The 19,123-nt window shown below is 64.1% G+C and overlaps 2 protein-coding genes across 6 annotated transcripts; one reads left to right on the forward strand and one right to left on the reverse strand.

Annotated features, from left to right (window-relative positions):
- The first annotated feature begins 9,569 nt into the window (after positions 1 to 9,569).
- Positions 9,570 to 14,348, forward strand: SLC2A6 (solute carrier family 2 member 6). Of its 5 annotated transcripts, none has more exons than XM_056132730.1 (10): positions 9,570 to 9,762; positions 10,093 to 10,255; positions 10,785 to 10,991; positions 11,443 to 11,542; positions 11,730 to 11,941; positions 12,039 to 12,191; positions 12,392 to 12,500; positions 12,727 to 12,912; positions 12,980 to 13,125; positions 14,080 to 14,263. In XM_056132730.1, exons 1-10 carry the CDS (start codon positions 9,671 to 9,673, stop codon positions 14,233 to 14,235), a joined length of 1,524 nt encoding a protein of 507 aa, XP_055988705.1. In that variant the 5' UTR covers positions 9,570 to 9,670; the 3' UTR covers positions 14,236 to 14,263. The 5 variants fall into 5 exon arrangements, with proteins under 5 accessions (XP_055988705.1, XP_055988706.1, XP_055988707.1 ...); XM_056132731.1 differs by having other exon boundaries at positions 14,084 to 14,263; XM_056132732.1 differs by lacking the exon at positions 12,392 to 12,500 and having other exon boundaries at positions 12,044 to 12,191; positions 14,080 to 14,264.
- Positions 14,349 to 15,504: 1,156 nt separating this feature from the next.
- CACFD1 (calcium channel flower domain containing 1) lies at positions 15,505 to 18,011 on the reverse strand. The gene is made up of 5 exons (XM_056132673.1): positions 17,848 to 18,011; positions 16,777 to 16,849; positions 16,228 to 16,353; positions 15,750 to 15,857; positions 15,505 to 15,592 (listed from the first exon to the last, which is right to left on the reverse strand). Exons 1-5 carry the CDS (start codon positions 17,963 to 17,965, stop codon positions 15,505 to 15,507), a joined length of 513 nt encoding a protein of 170 aa, XP_055988648.1. The 5' UTR covers positions 17,966 to 18,011.
- Positions 18,012 to 19,123: the final 1,112 nt, after the last annotated feature.

Raw genomic sequence — 19,123 nt, forward strand, 5'->3', positions numbered from 1 at the left:
TTTGTCCCCAGCAGCAGTGCAGACACCAGAGATGGGGCAGTGCCCAGGGCCAAAGGAAGTGACCGTGGCCGGTGGACGCGGTGCAGTGTGGCCCCGTGCCCTCACCCGGGGCGGTCGGGGGTATTTCCCCGGGCCCGCTCGTGAGCAGAGAGGGTGCAGGTGCCCCCCGACCCTGGCGACACGCCCTCCAGAGCCCGGCTTTGAGGGACGTCAGCTCCTGGCCTCAGGCAACACTGCAGCCAGCTGCAGCCGGGGGGAATGCAGGAGACCCGAGGGGGTGTCCCCAGGGCAGGTGAGCTGGACAGTGACCACGTGCTGCCTGGGAGTCTGGGGTGGCCGAGGATGGGCTGGGGTCGGAGGGGGCACCAGGACAAGCTCCTGGGGATGGGGGCGAGCAGGCTCCCTGCAGTGTCCCTGCAGGGCCCTACCACGCCCCAGAGCACCCACCAAGTCGCTCGGGCCCCACGTGCTCTGGGCTGCACAGACGCACTCAGCACACACACAGGCAAACACACATAAGTACACACATGGGCACACACACACAAACACACAGGCATACACTCATAGGCGCGAATGTGGATGAATACACACGGGCATATACACACACACAAACACACATATGTACACACTCACATGCGCAAACGTTCGTGTATACACACTCACATGCAAAACACATGTGCATACGCACTCACACTTGTGAACACATGTGCATACACATAAGCACAAACACATGTACATGCATGCACAAATAAGCATACACACATTCACGTGCAAACACAAGTGCATACACATACTCACACCTGCACATACATACACTAACTCACACACAGAAAACTGTGTGAATACATTCACACATATGCATATACGCACTCATGTGCATGTGTGTACATAGGCACTCACATGTTCACACGGGCACACGCATCCAGACGTGGATGTGTGCAGACAGGTACATATATGCACACACATGCCTGCATAGTCACACATGCAAATATGTGTACATACACACAAACACACATACACTGTGCAGGCATGTACTCAGACACATGCAAACAGATGTGCATATACACATCTGCATACATTCACAAATGTGTGAACACTCATACACAAACACGCACACATGTGCACATGCAGACGAGTGCTCACATATGTCTACACGTGGACATTCACATGCCCATACAACTCCCATGAACATATGCAGATACACACATGAGCCGAAGGGCAGGTCCAGGCACAGACCACGCTCCCCCCGTCCGCTGTTGTGTCCCCTGACCAGGTCCGAGCCGCACACTCAGGGCTGCGGTGCCGTCCCCACCGCGAGGGCATCTGCTCACAGCCGTGGGGCCACTGAGCTCTGAGAGGATTTCCTGGGGCGCGGGAGGCGGGGGTCAGGGGCTGGCCTGAACGTGTGGCTCTGCCACGCTCTGCATCACCTGCAGGGGCCCAGGAGCCCAGGGTGGGGGCTGCACGGCGGAGGAGGCTTCCGCGGGATTCCAGAATCATCTAGGTTCCGCCCAGCCGCCCACAGCAGCCCTCCCTGGAGAAAAGGAAAGGAAGCTGAGAATGTTCCAGACAGCGGGAAGGAGGCGCTGACCCCAGAGCCAGTCGCCGCCCACACCCTGGCCCCCCCCGCCCTGCTGCTCCCGTCAGCGGCTTCGGGACAGACAGGCGTCTGCTCGGGCCTGAGACGCCGCCCAGCACCCGGGCTCGGGCCCTTCTGCGCTGCTGCTCGTGCTGGGCCGTTTGACCCGCATCTAGGGCAGCCCCTGAGACCCAAGGTCCCCGCCGGGCCTCAGTGCCTTGGACACACGCCACCTTTAGAGATCAGGGCAGCTGAGAGCCGGTTCCCCCAAATCACAGCCATTGTTCCAAACTTACCTGACCACCTGGGGTGACGGGCCCTGGAATCCAGGCCCTGTCCACCATGGAGGCATGATCAGGAGGCCCACCAGGGGACACCTCGTAGACACCTTTGGGGCACAGTACACACATGGACACACAGAACACATGCCAGGAGGTCCGTGGTGGCACTGACCCATGTCCCTCAGTCCTTGCCCAGGGTGAGAGGCTGCATCCAGACACAGAAGGTGGGGCCACGTGCAGATCAGGCCGTCAGCACCCACTGCCCTCCCCTGCGCCTGAGAACTCACCAGGGCCCAGGGCTGACTCTGGTGCGCCCTTGGGAGACTGGGGTGCAGGATGCTGGGACAGGGTCCAGCAGGGGCTGGGTGCAGGCAGCCCTGGGCACAGAATAGGCCTTGGGAGGACAGGGTGATGGGCACTGCCTGCCGTGCCTTCTGCCCCCAGGGACCCAGCCCAGGGCAAACCCCAGGGGCCCCAAGACCCCAAAGAAACCTTTCCAGCAGCTGCACTGGCAGAGGCCAGGGGGGGTCCCCTGGCTGCTCTCACCAGGCGTCCACAGGCAGCCCTGGTCGAAGAATAAGCATGGGGGCTTCCCAGGGGGGAGGCACGGGCTGTCCGAGCCCCACGAAGGGACAGAAGCCACCAGGATAGAGCCTGCCCACCGCGCACGGGCAGGACCCAGGCGGTCAGGACCTGCCCAGCAAGGGCCACTGCTGGCTTCCCACTCGCCCTGCAGTGCAACTGGGGGCCCCAAGGAGGGCCTCAGGGGGCCAGGCTGGCCCTGCCAGCTGGGGTCTCAAGACACCGATCAGCTCACCCCAAGTTCACATTCCCCAACTTCTCTTCCCCCTGGTGAGCACCAAGGCAGGGTGCCTGGGCCAGCAGCCCCTGGACACTGGGCATCTGTTGGCCAGAGGCTGGCTGGGGTCTCTGACTGGATGAATTGCCTCCATCTCCTTCCTCTGCGCCCCAGTGGGCCCCTCCTCTGGCTCCTGTCCACAGGGGCTCTGACTCCGAAGACACATGGACACACAAACACACATGCATGTACATGTGTGCACACAGGCCCATGATGGCACCTGTGCATGTGTGCACGTAGAACATGTCTGAGAGAACATGTATACACGTGGGCGCACAGGTGTACATGCAAACAGGGTCACAGAGCTGCTCCCACAGGCGATATCTCCACAGGCACATGTGTCTACAGGCATGCACACACATACACGGATGTCTGCACACAGGCGAACATGCAAGCACATGCTTAAGCACATGCAGTGAAGGCATACATGTACACATTCACCTATGCACATGCATACACATATGTCTACACACGTGCACATATATACACAGATTCCTACACAGGCACTGCCTACACAAACACGCGTATGCATTCATGTGTGTGGCCTCGCAAACATGTGTGTACACGTGTACTATACTGGTACGTGCAGCGGAGCCTTGCTGGGGGTTCGGGGCCCCCAACTCTCCCTGTGACGGTGCAGGCTGCAGGGGTCAGGCTAGTGCTGGGCCCCAGCAGTGCCCCTCACTGGCGGACTTGGGGCTGCTTGTGCTGCATCCCGAGCTTGCACCCGCGTCTCCCCCTGCGTGGGGACAGAGATGTGCTGGGAGTGGGGACAATCTAAGACACCTGCGCGTCCTGCTCACCTGGCACATGGGTCTCGAGGCGCCCCGGGGTTGCCCTCCACAGCCCGCTGATGCTCCCGGCCCCTTCCCCCTTCCCAGCGGGGCTTTGCCCACCCCCGTCACCTCAGAGACAGCTCAGTGCAGGACCGAGTCCCCCAGGAACAGACACGGGCTGGGCTCTCAGGGGGACAGTGACTGCTGGGACTCAGAGCAGGGGCGCCCCAGGGACACCTAGTCAGGGCTCTGGGGCCCATGGCGCCCCCAGGCTCAGGACCAGCATCCAGCAGGAGCTGTGTCAGGAGCTGTGGGCGCCCCTGGGAAGTCCGGCCCCCCCTGCAGACGCACATACTCTTCGGGGGCTCGGGGCCCTGCAGGCAGGACAGCATGTGTATTGACGCTCGATCCCCCACGCCCCGCCCCTCCTTCTGCTCCCTGATGTTTGGTGAGTTGAGACAAATGTAGGGGCGAGAGTGGCGCAGATGGACACTCTGGGCACGGCCAGGAACCCCCAGCCCCAGCCACTTTCCTCCTCTCCCTGGATGCTACCCCTAGGGGCCGGCAGGGCAGACAGAGCAATTCTGGTTACAGCCACTAGGTGGCAGCCAAGACTAGCACATCCCATGCCAAGGGTGGTGGGGGCTTTCTGCTGGGTTGTTGGTGTGTGTTGGGGGGTCCCTGGAGTAAGGGGGCGTCTGCCGCCAGAGGGCCCCCATCCCCACAGCCTTCAAACAATGCCCATCCTGACTGTGGAGACTGAGGCCTCAGATGGAGAAGGGCCTCATTCAGCAACCCCAACGAGCAGAACAGGCCTCCGAGCGTCTCTTCCTGACTTGCTTGGACTCATCCCACAAACACCCAGGGGTCCCCCGGCTTTATTTGCAGGCCCCAGGATGGTCATCTGCAGCCCGCAGAGAAGCAGTGCGATGTGGACGTCGGTCTGAAGCTGCTGGAGGGGCAAGGGGCCAGTCGCTGTGCTGACCGGGCGCTCCCCAGGCCGCCAGCAGGGAGCTGGTCTGCGGGGTCTCCATGCCCAGGGGGTGCCCACCTGCTGTTCCTGGCTCTGCTTTCTGGTCCACCCCGCAGCTGACCGCCAGACAGCCTCAGCAGCCGCCCAGGAGGCACTTGCCCCACACCAACCAGGTGCTGAGCAGCAGGAAGAGCAGGGCCAGGGCGGCGGCCAGTGCAACCGAGGGCACAAGGTCCGAATCCTGGGCGTCAGCAGCGGCCCCAGGCTGGGGCGCGGCGGGGGCGCCGGACAGCTGAGTACTGGAGAGTGTCTCCGCTCGGGGCCACGGCCGGCCCATGGGTGGGGAGGAGGGCAAGCGAGGGGCCCCCCTCCCACAGAAGAGGTCCAGACTCGGGGAGCAGGAACAAGGGCCCAGGAGGTGCCCCAGAGCCGCCGTTTTCTCTGTAAATGGGATTGACAGAGGATGAACTAACACCTGGCCAGCTGGTGTTCCCGCCCTCCCCTCGCTTCCCCTTGGGATGATGGGGTGATGGTCTGGAAAGGCTGGTTCCACCCCTCGCCCCCTCCGTCACCCGTGCCCCAGTGCCAGGCATCTGGAATGCAGCCCAGCCAGCTCCCGGCACGTGGAAGCAGGCAGACTGGTCTGCAGGGGCCCTTGCCAGCCAGGGCTGCTGCTGGCCGTCCTCACCAGCACCTCATCGCCCCACCGGGAGCCAGGCGAGGCCCAGGAGGAGCGTGCGGGACATGGCAGGCTGTGGGGGATGTGGCGGCCATGGCGGGCCGTGGCCAGGAGGTAGTGGACTCTGGGACCACCCAGCAGCCCACACTCCCCACCCACCAGCTCCTCTTTGCCCTGGGCTGTTGGCGCTTGGCCCCTGCTAGGCTCCAGGAGTTGGGGCTCTCTGCCCCGCCCTCCCAAACGCGGAAGGAGGCTACCTTCAGGCTGGGGGTGCCCACGTTCTCAGCAGGGTCGCAGGATAGGTGCAGACAGCAGCAGCTTCAGCAGGTCGGCCGGGCCAACCCTTCCTGGTTCCTCCATGGGGCGGCGCTGGGCAGAGGGGTGGGGCATGGGGCGCCCAAGCACAAGTCCCCACCCCAGGAGGGTGGAGAACGATAGGCTGGGGGGCTGGGGGAGCCCCAGACAGAGTCACAGCTTCCAGGCCACTGGTAATGACCAAGGAAGGGGGGGAGACCCTCAAGTCCTCTCACAGTTGGAGGGGGCACAAAGGCCTGAGCTGAAGGGAAGCACCCCGGAGAAATAAAGGTGAGTGGGCCAAGTCCCTACCCTGCCCAAGCCCCGGAAGCCGCACCCACGCCCCAACAGCTGCCGCCAGTGTTTAAATCAAGTGGGAAAATAAATAAATGAATGTGAGAAGCTAGAGCAATTCCTTTCCCCATCCCTGGCTCCTCATATGGTTGCCAAGCATGCCAGGCGTAATTCCTGAGTGCAGAGCCAGGAGTAACCCCAAACACCATTGGGTGTAACCCAAAAACCAAACAAAAAGCAAAAAAGGAAATGAAGATGAGCCTCTCCCAGCAGGCCCATGTCAAAGCATAGCTCGCCTGAATATTCACCCAGAGACGCCCTCAAGTACATCCACCTTGGAGACCAGAGATTCCAGCTGCTCCTTTTAGCCTCAAACTGGAACATGTCACCTCCACCACGTCAGGTGCTGTACTGTGTACTGCACCCAGACCTGCACCTCCCTGTCTCCACCACACGAGGGCGCCACACATGGTTGCTGCACACAAGCTTGCACCTCCCCATCTCCACCACACGAGGGCGCTGCAAGCGGCTGCTGCACATAAGCTTGCACCTCCCCGCCTCCACCACATGAGGGCGCCACACATGGTTGCTGCACAGAAGCTTGCACCTCTCCGCCTCCACCACACGAGTATGCTGCACTGTGTGCTGCACACAATCTTGCACCTCCCCACCTCCATACATGAGGGAGCCACACAGTAGTTGCTGCACCCAGGCCTGCACCTCCCTGCCTCCACCACATGAGGGCGCCACACAGTGGTTGCTGCGCTCAAGCTTGCACCTCCCCGCCTCCACCACATGAGGGCGCCAAACTGGTTGCTGCACACAAGCTAGCACCTCCCTGCCTCCACCTAGGAGGGCACACAAACTTGCATGTCCCCACCCCCACTACATGAGGGCACCACACAGTGGTTGCTGCATCCAGGCCTGCACCTTCCTGCCTCCACTACATGAGGGCGCCGCACAAGTGGTTGTTGTGTACAAGCTTGCACCTCCCACCTCCACTACATGAGGGCAGAACACACAGTTGCAGCACACAAGCTTGCACCTCCCGCCTCCACCACATGAGGGCGCCACAGAGTGGTTGCTGCACCCAGGCCTGCACCTTCTGCCTCCACCACATAAGGGCGTCAAACTGGTTGCTGCACTCAAGCTTGCACCTCTCTGTCTCCACAACACGGTGCGCCACACAGTGGTTGCTGCACACAAGCTGCACCTCCCCGCCTCCACCACATGAAGGCGCCACACTGGCTGCTGCGCACAAGCTTGCACCTCTCATCTCAACAGATGAGTGCCTAGCACAGTGGTTGTTGTGCACAAGCTTGCACCTCCCACCCCCACCACATGAAGGCGCCACACATGATTGCTGCACACAAGCTTGCACCTCCATGCCTCCACTACATGAGGACACTGCCCAGTCTTGCTGCACATACAGCCTGCATCTCCCCAGCTCCACCAGGTGGAGGCATTGCCCAGTCCGCCTACATACATAGCTTGCATCTCCCTGTGTCCAACACGTGAGGGCGCTGCATACACTGCATGCCAGGAGAAGTCTGCAGGGCAGCTGTAGCTGGTTGAGGAAAAACTGACTAAAGGCCATTACCATTCTAGATGCTCTCTTCCTCAACTCAGCATTCTAGACTCAGGGAGGGGTGGTGGTGACTGGCACTGGCATAAAAGGACCTTCTAGAAGGATAGAATATATTGCTGGATGGGTATTCTGGTTTCTACAGCACTCGATGTATACATTTAAGATAGGTTCATTTTACCTATTTTATGTAAATGATACTTCTACAAAGCAGATTTCTGTGTGGTGCAGGGCATTGCACCCAGGGCCTCATACATGAAGACAAGAGTCTTTCCCGTGAACCACTCCCTGGACCCGTAAAACTGGTTTAAAAAAACGGGGGACCTGAGCAGATGGGGTGCTTGCCTTGCATGCAGTTGACCGGTTTTGATCCCCGGTGCGCCATATAGTCCCTTGAGCATCTCCGGGTGCAGCCCTAGAGGCCCCAAGAACTGCAGGGGTGGTCCATGGCACTGCCAGACGAGAGCATACCCTTCAGTTGGCTGTGAATCTCTGGCAAGGCCCCTGGGCTCCCCTGCATCACCTGGGGACATGCCCCTCCCCCAGGAAAATAAATTATGAACAGCTGTGTAGCATGAGGGACTAAGAGCCATTTACTGCAGGGCCAGAGACAGGAAAAAACGGGTAGGACACTTGCCTTGCATGCAGCCAAGCAGGGTTTGATCCCCCGCACCACATAGTATCATCAGGGCCCTGCCAGGAGTGATCCTTGAGCACAGAGAAAGGAGTGAGCCCTGAGAACTGCCAGGATTGAGGCCTGAGCACAGAGCCAGGAGTGATCCTTGAGCACAGAGCCAGGAGTGAGCCCTGAGCACTGCCAGGATTGAGGCCTGAGCACAGAGCCAGGAGTCATCCCCAAGCACAGAGCCAGGAGTGAGCCCTGAGCACTGCCAGGATTGAGGCCTGAGCACAGAGCCAGGAGTCCTCCCCGAGCACAGAGTCAGGAGTGAGCCCTGAGCACCTCCAGGCAAGGTCCAGAAACAAAACAAAGATCCAACTGGTTATTGGATCTCCCTGTGTCCCTGCGGTAACAAAATGTTTGAAACAGACCGTGGAGGCCCCAGGGACCCTCTGTGGTCCCCCAGCATTGCTGGGGGGAAACCCCTGAGGACCCAAATGAGACCTGGTGTGCTCACAGTCCATGGGAAATGCACAGAACAGATGGGGATGGGAGATGGGGGGAGAGGTGGAATTCCAGGTTACAATTGTATCTGTCACAAGGTAAACTACCATTTAAAACAAAAATAATGTTGCACCTTTGACAAGCGGTTTGGAAAGGCCCGGCCAGCAGGCGGCTGAGCTGCGCAGGCGGGAAGGAACCTGCTCCTGAGGGGACGCTTCCGGGAATCTGCCGCTTCTGCTTTTCTCATCTTTTAATTTTTTGGGGGTGGGGAAGGGGTGGACACACCCAGCAACGGCTTACTCCTGGCTCTGCCTCAGGCATCACTCCTGGCAGCGCTCAGGGTCCCCTGTGGGATGCTGGAGACCCGGCTCGAATCCGAACCCGGCTGGTCGCGCACAAGGCAAACGCCCTCCCCGCTGTCCTATTGCTCCGACCCTCTGTTTTTCTTGCTTCTAAAATACTCTCATCCGGGTGCTCCCCAAGCCCGTCATTTCCGAACGCAGAAAATCCTGGGCTGGCCCAGAGAGCACCCACCCACCCTTCCCGCCTTCGCTTGGAGCTCCGGGACGCCCCCACCCCGACGCCGCCCCCGACTCAACCCAAGGCCGGGAGGGACACGCGGACCGCGGGGGCGGGGCTGTGTGACACTCAGCCCTGGCCGGGGACTCCCGCAGGCGCGGGGCTCTGGGAGGGACCTCTGGCCACTGAACCAGGCACAGCCTATGCCCAGCACCTGCGCCCGCGCCCGGCCTCCACGGACAGCCAAGACCCGCGTCCCACCCCGACCACCAGCCGCGCGCTCGGCACAGCACCCGCGACCCCCGCACCCACCCGCCGCCCCCGTCCCCATGCCCGCACCCACATCCCGCCGGTCCCGCCGCCGCCCCGCGCCCGCGCGCGCATCCCCACAGTCCCGCCGCCCCGCGCCCGCGCGCACATCCCCACGGTCCCGCCACCGCCCCGCGCCCGCGCGCGCATCCCCACGGTCCCGCCGCCGCCCCGCGCGCCGCACCAGCCTCCGCGCCCGGGGAAGCCCGGCGCCCCGCCCACACCCCGAATCCGCGCCGCCCATTGGCCCGCGCCCTCTGCAGCGCCGTCTCGCAGCCAATCGCAGCCGGAGGCCGGACGCTGCGAGGAGCCGCGCCGCCGACGCCCTGGACAGTCCTGTACCCGGCCCCATTTCTGGGCAGCCCATAGCCCGCGGAGCCCTGAGAGGACAGGCCGGACATGCAGGAGCCCCTGCTGGGAGCCGAAGGCCCGGACTATGACACCTTTTCCGAGAACTCACCCTCGTCCCCCGGCGAGAGCACGCAGGAGCGGTGAGCGCCCTAGGGGGGCCGGGAGCGCCTGGCCGGGGGCTGGGCCCCCGCGGCCGGCAGGGCCCTCCTGTCCCGGGCACGCTGTCCAGTTTCCAGAGCTGACCCCGAGGCCCAGGCCCAGCGCTGACTGGGAGCTGGGGAGGGTAGGGCGCTTGCTTTAGGCCTGCTGGCCAGGCTGGGACTGGCCTCAGGGCAGGCTGCAGACGGCCCCAGGCCCTGGGAATTCCAGAGAATCCCCCGGGCTCGTGTCGGCTATGCCCGCAGCACTGGCCGAGGGTGGCACTCTGGGAGCAGGGTGCTGGAGCTCACCACTGCACCATCCTGCCCCAGGGCCCCGCACAACAAGAGGCTGCTGCTGGCTACCTTTGCAGCCGTGCTGGGCAACTTCACCTTTGGCTACGCCATGGTGTACACGTCACCTGTCCTCCCAGTCCTGGAGCACTCTGCGGACCCCAACCTGAGTTTCACCAAACTCCAGGCATCCTGGTTTGGGGTAAGACGCGTGCTGTGAGCCGGAGGAAGGGACACCTGGCTCTGTCTCCCTCACTCCTCTTTGGTTCACGATCCCACTCTGAATAGGGGAAGTGAGAGGCGGGTGGGAAGGGGCTCAGAGGGCTTCCTGCACGGCCGCAGGGGTGCGGGCCCCAAGCACAGGGACACACTGGGACACTCGGCCTAACCCACCTTGTGACTTCTGGGCTCTTGGAGACTGCTTTGTCCAGCGTCACTAGCAGCTCCTGCCCACCCCTCCCTGAGCAGGGCTCCAGGAACTCCCCCAGACCGTCCGGCCCTGGGGTCCTGTCCCAGGACTCTCTGTCTGGAGGCCCTCGCCTCAGCCCCTCCCAGAACAGGCCTCCCTGCCAGGACAGTTCCCCCAGGGCGGGGCTACAGGCCGTTTGGTATCCCCTGGGGACGGAAGGCTCTCTACCTGCCAGACAGGCACTGAGGAGGCAGAGGCGCCCATGCAGCTGACTGGTATGGACCCCGGGCAGGGCCAGCCCTGACGCAGGTGTGCCCCACAGGCCATCTTCACCCTGGGGGCGGCGGCAGGTGGCCTCAGCTCCATGGCCCTCAGCGACCTTCTGGGCCGCAAGCTCAGCATCATGTTCTCGGCCGTGCCCTCAGCCGTCGGCTACATCCTCATGGCGAGCGCGCATGGCCGCTGGGCACTGCTGCTTGGCCGGGCGCTGACAGGCTTCGCCGGGGGCCTCACGGCCGCCTGCATCCCGGTAAGAGCAGGACCACCCGCCCGGGGCTGGGGGTGCCCCCTGGCCAAGGCCTCCAGAGGCGATAGAACACGCCTGTGACCCCTGTAGCTGCTGGTCACGTGCCTCCTTCAGGGAAGTCGGCTGTGGGGAACCCCTTGCCCACCTCACTACTTCCCAAACTTCCCAGTCAAGCCCTCTCAGCCTCCAGCTTGCTCAATCACAGAAAATCCACGATGAGCAACAGAGAGGGGGAAGTGGGCGGCCTCTCCCACCGCACCCCACCCTGCTCTGCTCTGCGCAGGGGTGAGGGGCCTGAGGCCCCCAGGGAGGGAGCAGTCAGCCGGGGGCCCTGCGCTCCTGCTGCTCCCGCCCAATTAGGGGGCTGCGCCTAAGGACCCCACCGGGACAAGAGCTCCCTCTGCAGGCCAGCTGCTCCAGCCCCATCCAGAACGGGCCTGGGGGTGTCTTGCAGGTCTACGTGTCTGAGATCGCGCCCCCGGGGATCCGTGGGGCTCTGGGGGCCACGCCGCAGCTGATGGCGGTGTTCGGGTCACTGTTGCTCTATGCCCTGGGTGAGTAGCCTCCGGCCGCGGGGGCCCACACAGGCCCGGTCAGGAGGCCAGCAGCACTAACGGACCACTGACACCTCTCGGGGCCAGCAGAGAGTCCCTGCAGGGTGGCCGTGCGGAGCAGGGGGGAGGCGGGAGGGGGGAGGGAGGGGGGCTGGAGGCCCAACCGGCAGTGCCCTGCCTTCCTCAGGCCTCCTGCTGCCGTGGCGCTGGCTGGCCGTGGCCGGGGAGGGCCCGGTGCTCCTCATGGTGCTGCTGCTCAGTTTCATGCCCAACTCCCCGCGCTTCCTGCTGACACGGGGCCGGGACGAGGAGGCACGGCGGGCGCTGGGCTGGCTGCGCGGGGCCCGGGCCGACGTGCGCTGGGAGTTCCAGCAGATCCAGGACAACGTCCGGAGACAGGTGGGGACAGGCACCGGCCAGGTGGCTCCATCCCGGGGGCCCTTTCCCGGGAGCAGGGCGGCCCAGAGCAGCCCCTGAGCCGCGGCCCCGTCTGCAGAGCAGCCACCTGTCATGGGCCGAGGCCCGGGACCCCGCCGTGTGCCGCCCCATCGCCATCGCCGTGCTCATGCGGCTCCTGCAGCAGCTGACGGGCATCACCCCCATCCTCGTCTACCTGCAGCCCATTTTCGAGAGCACGATCGTGCTGCTGGTGAGTGGACGCAGGACCTGCCCCGAAGGGAGCGCAGAGCAGTGGGGAGGCCGAGCGCTGGCCCGGAAACCTCACTTCCTCTGCAGCGCGCAGCCCGCGCCTGGGCGATGAGATTTGCAGATTGATGGGCAGCGCGGGGAGGGGGGGCGGAGTGGGACAGGCGCAGCAGACTGGTGCCCTCTGCCCTGTGTCCCCCACAGCGCCCGGAGAACGACGCGGCCATCGTGGGCGCCGTGCGGCTCTTCTCTGTGCTGGTTGCCGCCCTCACCATGGACCTGGCCGGCCGCAAGCTGCTGCTGTTCATCTCAGGTGAGCCGCTGCCCCGCTCACTCCCACCCTGCACTCTGGGTAGCAGGGTGCCCTGGGTGCCAGGCTGCGCAAGGTGCCGTAGGGTGCTGTGGGCTGTAGGGCGGGTACCCTGGGTGTCGTTGGGTGTCGTGGGCTGCCTGCGGCTCTTTGTGAGGACGTGGGCTGCCACCCTGGAGAAGCAGCTGGTTTAGCGTCATGGCCCCTCGGGGCTGTCCTCTGTCCACAGCGACCATCATGTTCGCTGCCAACCTGACCCTGGGACTCTACATCCACTTCAACCCCAGGCCGCTGAGCCCCAACAGCACAGTGAACCTTGAGGGCGGTCCCCTGGGGGCCCCCACACTGCCCCTGGCCACGCTGTCCGACCCCCTCAGCCTAGTGCCTCTGCTGGCTGCCATGCTCTTCATCTTGGGTAGGTACAGACGGGGCGTAGGGCAGAGGGGTGGTGTGAGGACCCCCAGCCTGTCTCTCCCCTGCAGGCTACGCCATGGGCTGGGGGCCCATCACTTGGCTCCTCATGTCAGAAATTCTGCCGCTGCGGGCGCGCGGCGTGGCCTCGGGGCTGTGCGTGCTGGTCAGCTGGCTCACCGCCTTCGCCCTCACCATGTCCTTCCAGCTGGTGGTGGTGAGTGCCGAGTGGTGCTGGGGCCCCCTCGGATGCTCTCCCCCCTTAGACGCCCACAGGCCATGGGGACACCAGCTCCTTGGCTCCAGTGGGACGGTGGAACCAGCCTGGAACTCTGCCGACAGCCCAGGAAGCCCCCCAAGCTGGCCTCAGCTGTCTGCCCACAGACCAGCTACATACAAGTGTCACATGTCTTCATGACACATACATGTAGGACACAGACACGGGCACATGTTCACACGTGTACACATGCGTAACAATTCCCATAGGCATGAGCACATACATGTAGACATGACCACATATACATTCACGCAGGCATGTAGACACAGGCCTATGCACACACATATGCAGACACCTGCACACAGAATGCACACAGAAACACATATGCATGCTTCTTGTGCACATACATGCCGACCTGAGCATGCATATTCACAGATATAATGCAGATGGGTGCATGTGTACTCACGCACATGAGTGTGTACTCACCAACGTGATTCACATACATGCTGGCATATATACTCACATGCAGGAGCACAGAGGCATGTAGACACACGCTCAGATATACACCTTACTCAGACATGTACACGCTCACACTCAGACCGTGTGTAGCACCCTCGAGGGTAGGCGCACACACAACACGCACATATGCTCCTGTGCAGGCATGCACACACACGCACACACGCATGTGCATTCAGTTCCTGCCTGGAAAACCCCACCTCCGGATGTGAGCTCCCAGCTGGCCCTGGACCAACCGGAGGGGCATTGGAGTGGCACGGCAGAGCTGGTGGGCGGGAGGACAGGGCAGACCTCGGGGCCTCGGGCGAGGAGGGGGTGGCCGAGCCCAGATGAGAGGGCGAATCTCAGGGCCCGGGTCTGCCGCACGCAGAGGGGCCCCCAGGTGCGGAAGGGCCAGGCAATTGGTCCCTGGATGGTGACAGGCCTCCTCGCCTCCAGAAAGCCATGGGTCTGCAAGTCCCCTTCTTCTTCTTCGCCACCGTCTGCTTGGTCAACCTGGTGTTCACAGGCTGCTGCGTGCCCGAGACCAGGGGCCGGTCGCTGGAGCAGATCGAGGCCTTCTTCCGCACCGGACACCACTCCTTCGGGCCTTAGGTGAGGCCCGAGTATGGGGGGACAGCGAGGCCTGGTGCCCACGGCAGCTAGGCAAGGAGTTCCCAATGAAACCTGCCCATGGGCACCCGTCGCGGCTGCCCTCCCTGCTGTGATCTGCTCGTGGGTGCCCGTGGCTTCCCCCACGCCGGGAAGTTCTGGGCAGCTGGGCAGGTGCTGTGTGGGTGAGGTCTTACCCCAGCTGTGCCCCCCTGTGCCGGGAAGAGGCCCGGCCCTGCCCCTCCACTCGCTGTAAACTGTTTTCACACAGTTTGTAAAATAAAGATCCGGGCTCGGGCCTAGAGAACTGGGGCTGATCCAGAAGGGGGAGCCCCTACCCGCCAGGCGAGGCCCCACGCTCGCCCACCGCCCCGGCTTCCTCAGGAGAGCAAGGATGTCGGGAGTTTCCCCGGGAGACCCTTGCCAGGGGCGAACAGCAGGTGGCAGCAGAGAGAAGGCAGAGGCTGACCAGGCAACCAGGGAGTCTCTGGGCTTTATTGCTGGAAACTCAAAAGGAAGTCGCCCAGGAGAGCCGCAGTGAGGCGGGCACCGCCCAGACACCCAGCCCCGCCTGCCCCTGCTGCAGGCGGGCGTGTGGCTGCACCGGGAGGTAGAGACAGTCACAGCACACAGGACACAAGCGTACACACGCACACACACGGCCACGTGGCCTGCAGGCCACGTCCTCAGCCCTTGAAAGCCAGCGCTGGCCGGAGGAAGTGGCCCAGAGAGACCATGAAGGCACGTCCTAAGGTGCGGCGCGGGGCAGCTTTGACCTGCAGGTGCCCCCCGCGGCCCCCAGCCCCGCAGGAAAGGGCTCTGGAGGAGCTGACGCTGCGGGGACCTGGTGCCACCACTGGCCGGTCAGCTCAGACCTCCACAGGGGGCTGTGCCCAGTGAGAGGCAGGGGGCAGCACCCGGGACAGGGGGATGGGCTCCCCACACCTTAGCACCAGGGCGGCTCAGCACCCAGCCCAGGGCCCCATGCTGCTGCACCAAGTACTCAAGGCCCCCGGGAGCACCCCGGGAGCACCGTAGGCCACCGAGGAGGGCAGAGGCGGCCTGGACCCAGCACGCGTGTTCCTGCCCCAGCCCCACCTCCCACCCCAAGTCAGGTCAGCTCTGGGGGCCCTGCCTGAGGCCTGGCTGTCCAGCCGAGTGCGGCTGGTAAGTCCCAAGCACTTCCGGGTGTCAGGCTGCTCGAAGGAGCCCCTGGGCCCATCACCTCTTGGCCAGGTGGGGGCGCTGGTGGGTGAGTGGGGGTGCAGGGGCTCAGGGCTCCCCCTCGAGGGTCTCCGTGAGCGTCTCATCAGCCTGTCGCTTCTGCTGCTGCAGCCGAGCGTAGGACACAGCATCACCCCTGGGGACAGAGCAGGCACGTCACATAGAGCACAGCACTTGGGGCACACATCGTCACGTCACGCCACACCATGTCACACGAGGCCATGCAGGCACTTCACACTTCCTGGCGGCCTGCCCCCCGGGCACCCGTCCCCCAGGCCTGAGCCCCCACGCACTTCCTGCCCAGGGCTGAGAGCCCGTACAGCACTCCAGTGGCGAAGGCGATGGCATTGCCCAGCAGAGTGGTGAGTGTCAGGCTGATGACGATGGGGACCACAGCCATCCTGCGGGGACAGGGCGCATCAGAGGGTGTGGGCCCCAGCCCTCAGATGCCAGCCCAGAAGGTGCCCGGAGCACCTGGCCCGGGCTTAGTCAGTGACAGCCTCGTCACCGCGAGGCACCAGGGAGAAGGGTGGCGAGGATGGCCCCCGGGCAGCACGCGGGAAGCCCCCAGACCGGGTGTCCACACCAGCCAGCGCTTCCCCGCGACTCACACACCGTAGGGCCATCTGGAAGCCGCAGTAGCTTGCGGCTCGCCAGTGTCCGCGTGTCCCGGGGTGACCTGCAGGTCATCTCCAAGGAGCGGCCCCCAGTGGACGTGGTCCCCGAGGCAGGGCTGGACACACGTCCAAGCGGCCCACCCACGGCGCTCACCCGCAGTAGAAGACAGCCTTCTGCCAGGAGCGCCACCGGTCCATCCGCTCGGCCACGGTGTTGGCGAACTCGAGGAAGGGGCAGCAGAAGGGTGCCTCACACAGCAGCAGGACGAAGGCGTTCATGCTGCGGGACGTGGCGGCTCACGGCCTGACCCCCAGCCTGCTCCTCACTGGACCCGCCCGCGCCACCCTGGGCAGCAGGGCCCAGTCGCTGTGAGCACCTGGGGCCTGGCCTGGGCCAGGAGGGGCACACGTGGCGAGCCCCCTCTGGAGCCCCGTGAGGGGGCTGCCCCGCCTCTCATGGCCCCAGTGTCCACTCAGCTCGTGTCCCCACGGACACAGGTACCACCTGCCAGCCTCCCAACCCTGGGGCAGCAACGTTGACACACTGCCCCAGGGTGCCCCTGAGGGCTGAGCTCTGAAGTGAAACCCAGGGTGGGCTGTCAGGGGCAGTGCTAAGCACTCCTCCCTCCCCATGGGGTGGCACTGCCCCTGGCGGTGGTTCCTCACCCACGCCCCACGAGGGTCACGACCCTCCAGGACTCACATCATCCACACGCCAGCAGCGATGTTCAGAGGGTGGATGGTGACGCAGTTGAAGAGGCCCGAGATGGCACAGGCTGGAGAGTGAGAAGGTGGGCTGGTTGATGGCCCCCCCCCCCCGCCCCCCCCCCCCCGCCCCAGTCCCCCTGCCCCTCAGCTCAGGGGGGTCCCACCCCTTGGGGGCCCTGAGCCCAGCCCCGCGGGCTCCAACCAGGAGTCAGAATGTAAGAGATGCTGGGTCAGGCATCCCAGCTAGTCTGGCCAGGAATACAGGCTGGACACGGGTACCCGCAAATCCCCTGCTCCCCAAAACAAAAGGGGCCAACAGGAAGGGGCGTGTCCTCGCCCGCCTGGCCCCAGCGGGAAGGGTGGGGCAGTGGAGTAGGCAGCAGGGTCATAAAACTTGCAGGACTCGGCACCAGATCCCAGGGCCAGCACCCGGGCTCCCTGTAACCCGGCATCCAGGCTCCCTGTAACCCGACCTGCGGCCCTGGCGGTGGAGGGATGGGAGCAAGCACCCCCTCCACGGCGCGCAGGGTCCCCGTGGCAGCCCCCGTCCCGGGCCCCACATGCTTCTCTGGGACCCACACTGAGACCCTCGGGGGCAATCAAGCGTTTCAGGGGCCCCGAGGCAGAGCGAGCGGGGCGCGGCTCGCAGGACAGTGGGGGCCACTCCTTGTCCTCCAGACCGCCGTGCTACCCGCCAGCACCCCTGTTCCGACCTGCCGAGACCCGGCCGCGCACCAGGGGCTGCAATGCGCCCTGGCTGGCTGGAGACCGGACTGGGCCTCTTCAGGGCAGGGTCTGTCCAGCTGTCCAGACAGCTCACGGGCCAGGGGTCCCTGGCGGTGCCCCGGAGCGCGGGAGGGCGGGCCAGGGGGCTGACCCGCCGGCCCAGGGACGGCCGCGCTGGAGTCCTTGCAGGGAAGCGGGGGGCGCCCGGGAGGGGCAGCGTCCCTCGGGGGCTGCAGGGGCAGTGACGCCGCCCGGGTTCTGCGGCGGCCGTCGCCGTGGCGACCGCCGGGCCCGCCCCTCCCGGCTGCCCCAGCCCACGCGGGTCGCGCCCGGTACTCACACACTGCCCCCAGCACCCCCGCCAGGCGGCACAGCCAGCGGTACCACCACGTCATGCCCTCCTCTTGCGCGGGCGGCGCCGCGCTGGCGGCCGCGGCCGCCCCGCCCGGGGAGCTCATGATGCGGCCGCGGGGCGCTGCGCGGCTCACAAAGGCCCGAGCGGCCGCCGCGCTGCCTTATGGGATGACCCGATTAGAATAGGGGGCGGGACTCCCAGGAGGGCGCCCGAGTGGCTCGAGCTCATTAGCATAGGGGCGGGGCTTGTGAGAGATGACCCAGGGCCGGCGTCGTTAGTATAGGGGCGGGGCTAGCGGGAGAAAGGACCCAGGACCCTATATTAGCATAGGGGCGGGGCTTGCGGGAGAAGACCTAGGCCCCTCTCATTAGCATAAGGACGGGGTTTGCAGGAGGAAGGACTCAGGACCCGCATATTAGCATGGGGGCGGGGCTTGAGGGAGAATCCCCAGACCCTTCATATTAGCATAGGGGCGGGGCTTGCGGGAGAAAGGACCCAGGACCCTATATTAGTATAGGGGCGGGGCTTGTGGGAGGAAGGACCCTGGACCGGCGTATTAGCGTAAGGGGCAGGGCTAAAAGAAGAAAGGAGCAGAACCCGCTTATTAGCATAGGGGTAGGGCTTGCGGGAGAAAGTAGCAGGACCCCTGCTTATTAGCACAGAAGCAGTATTCGTGGGGAGAGAAGCTGCCCTCTCATTAGCATAGGGGCGGGGCTTGTGGGAGAAGACCCAGGACCCTCATATTAGCATAGGGGCGGGCTTGCGGGGGGACGGCCCCAGGACCGGCGTATTAGTGTAAGGGGCAGGGCTAGAAGAAGAAAAGGAGCAGAACCCGCTTATTAGCATAGGGGCAGGACTTGCGGGAGAAAGGAACAGGACCCGTGCTTATTAGCACATGAGCTGGGTTCGTGGGGGCGGGGCTTGCGGAAGAAAGCAGGACTCGCGCTCTTTAACATAGGGGGCGGGGTTCTCATGGCAGTGCGTGGAGCACCCGCTAGCTCTTGTAGCGGGGCCGTGCAGGTCCCAGATCTGGGAGGAAGATCTCTAGCATAGGGACTGGATGTTGAACAAGCTGGACTACCATGTGGTCACAGGCGCCGAGGGTGAGCATAGGGGCAGGGCTCTGCAGCGTTTTAACGGGTGTGTGGGGATCCTGGAGGGTCCACCTGGGAGCCAGAGCTGCTTGCTAACAGGATGGGGAAGAGGCAGATGTGCCCATGTGCCCTGGTGCAGATTTTCGGGCCAAATTTGGACCGGGTAT

This window comes from Sorex fumeus, unplaced genomic scaffold (assembly GCF_029834395.1).
Source record: "Sorex fumeus unplaced genomic scaffold, SorFum_2.1 ptg000095l, whole genome shotgun sequence".
Lineage (NCBI taxonomy): Eukaryota > Metazoa > Chordata > Mammalia > Eulipotyphla > Soricidae > Sorex > Sorex fumeus.

What these genes read in the sequence shown, in the direction of transcription:
- SLC2A6 (XM_056132730.1), top strand. Translation starts at nt 9,671, where the DNA reads ATGCAGGAGCCCCTGCTGGGAGCCGAAGGCCCGGACTATGACACCTTT. An exon ending in TCCAGGCATCCTGGTTTGGG is followed by an intron (nt 10,256 to 10,784) that starts GTAAGACGCGTG and finishes TGTGCCCCACAG; the next exon opens with GCCATCTTCACCCTGGGGGC. An exon ending in AGAGCACGATCGTGCTGCTG is followed by an intron (nt 12,192 to 12,391) that starts GTGAGTGGACGC and finishes TGTCCCCCACAG; the next exon opens with CGCCCGGAGAACGACGCGGC.
- CACFD1 (XM_056132673.1), bottom strand. Translation starts at nt 17,965, where the DNA reads ATGAGCTCCCCGGGCGGGGCGGCCGCGGCCGCCAGCGCGGCGCCGCCC. An exon ending in GGGGGTGCTGGGGGCAGTGT is followed by an intron (nt 16,850 to 17,847) that starts GTGAGTACCGGG and finishes CTCACTCTCCAG; the next exon opens with CCTGTGCCATCTCGGGCCTC. An exon ending in AAGGCTGTCTTCTACTGCGG is followed by an intron (nt 15,858 to 16,227) that starts GTGAGCGCCGTG and finishes CTGTCCCCGCAG; the next exon opens with GATGGCTGTGGTCCCCATCG.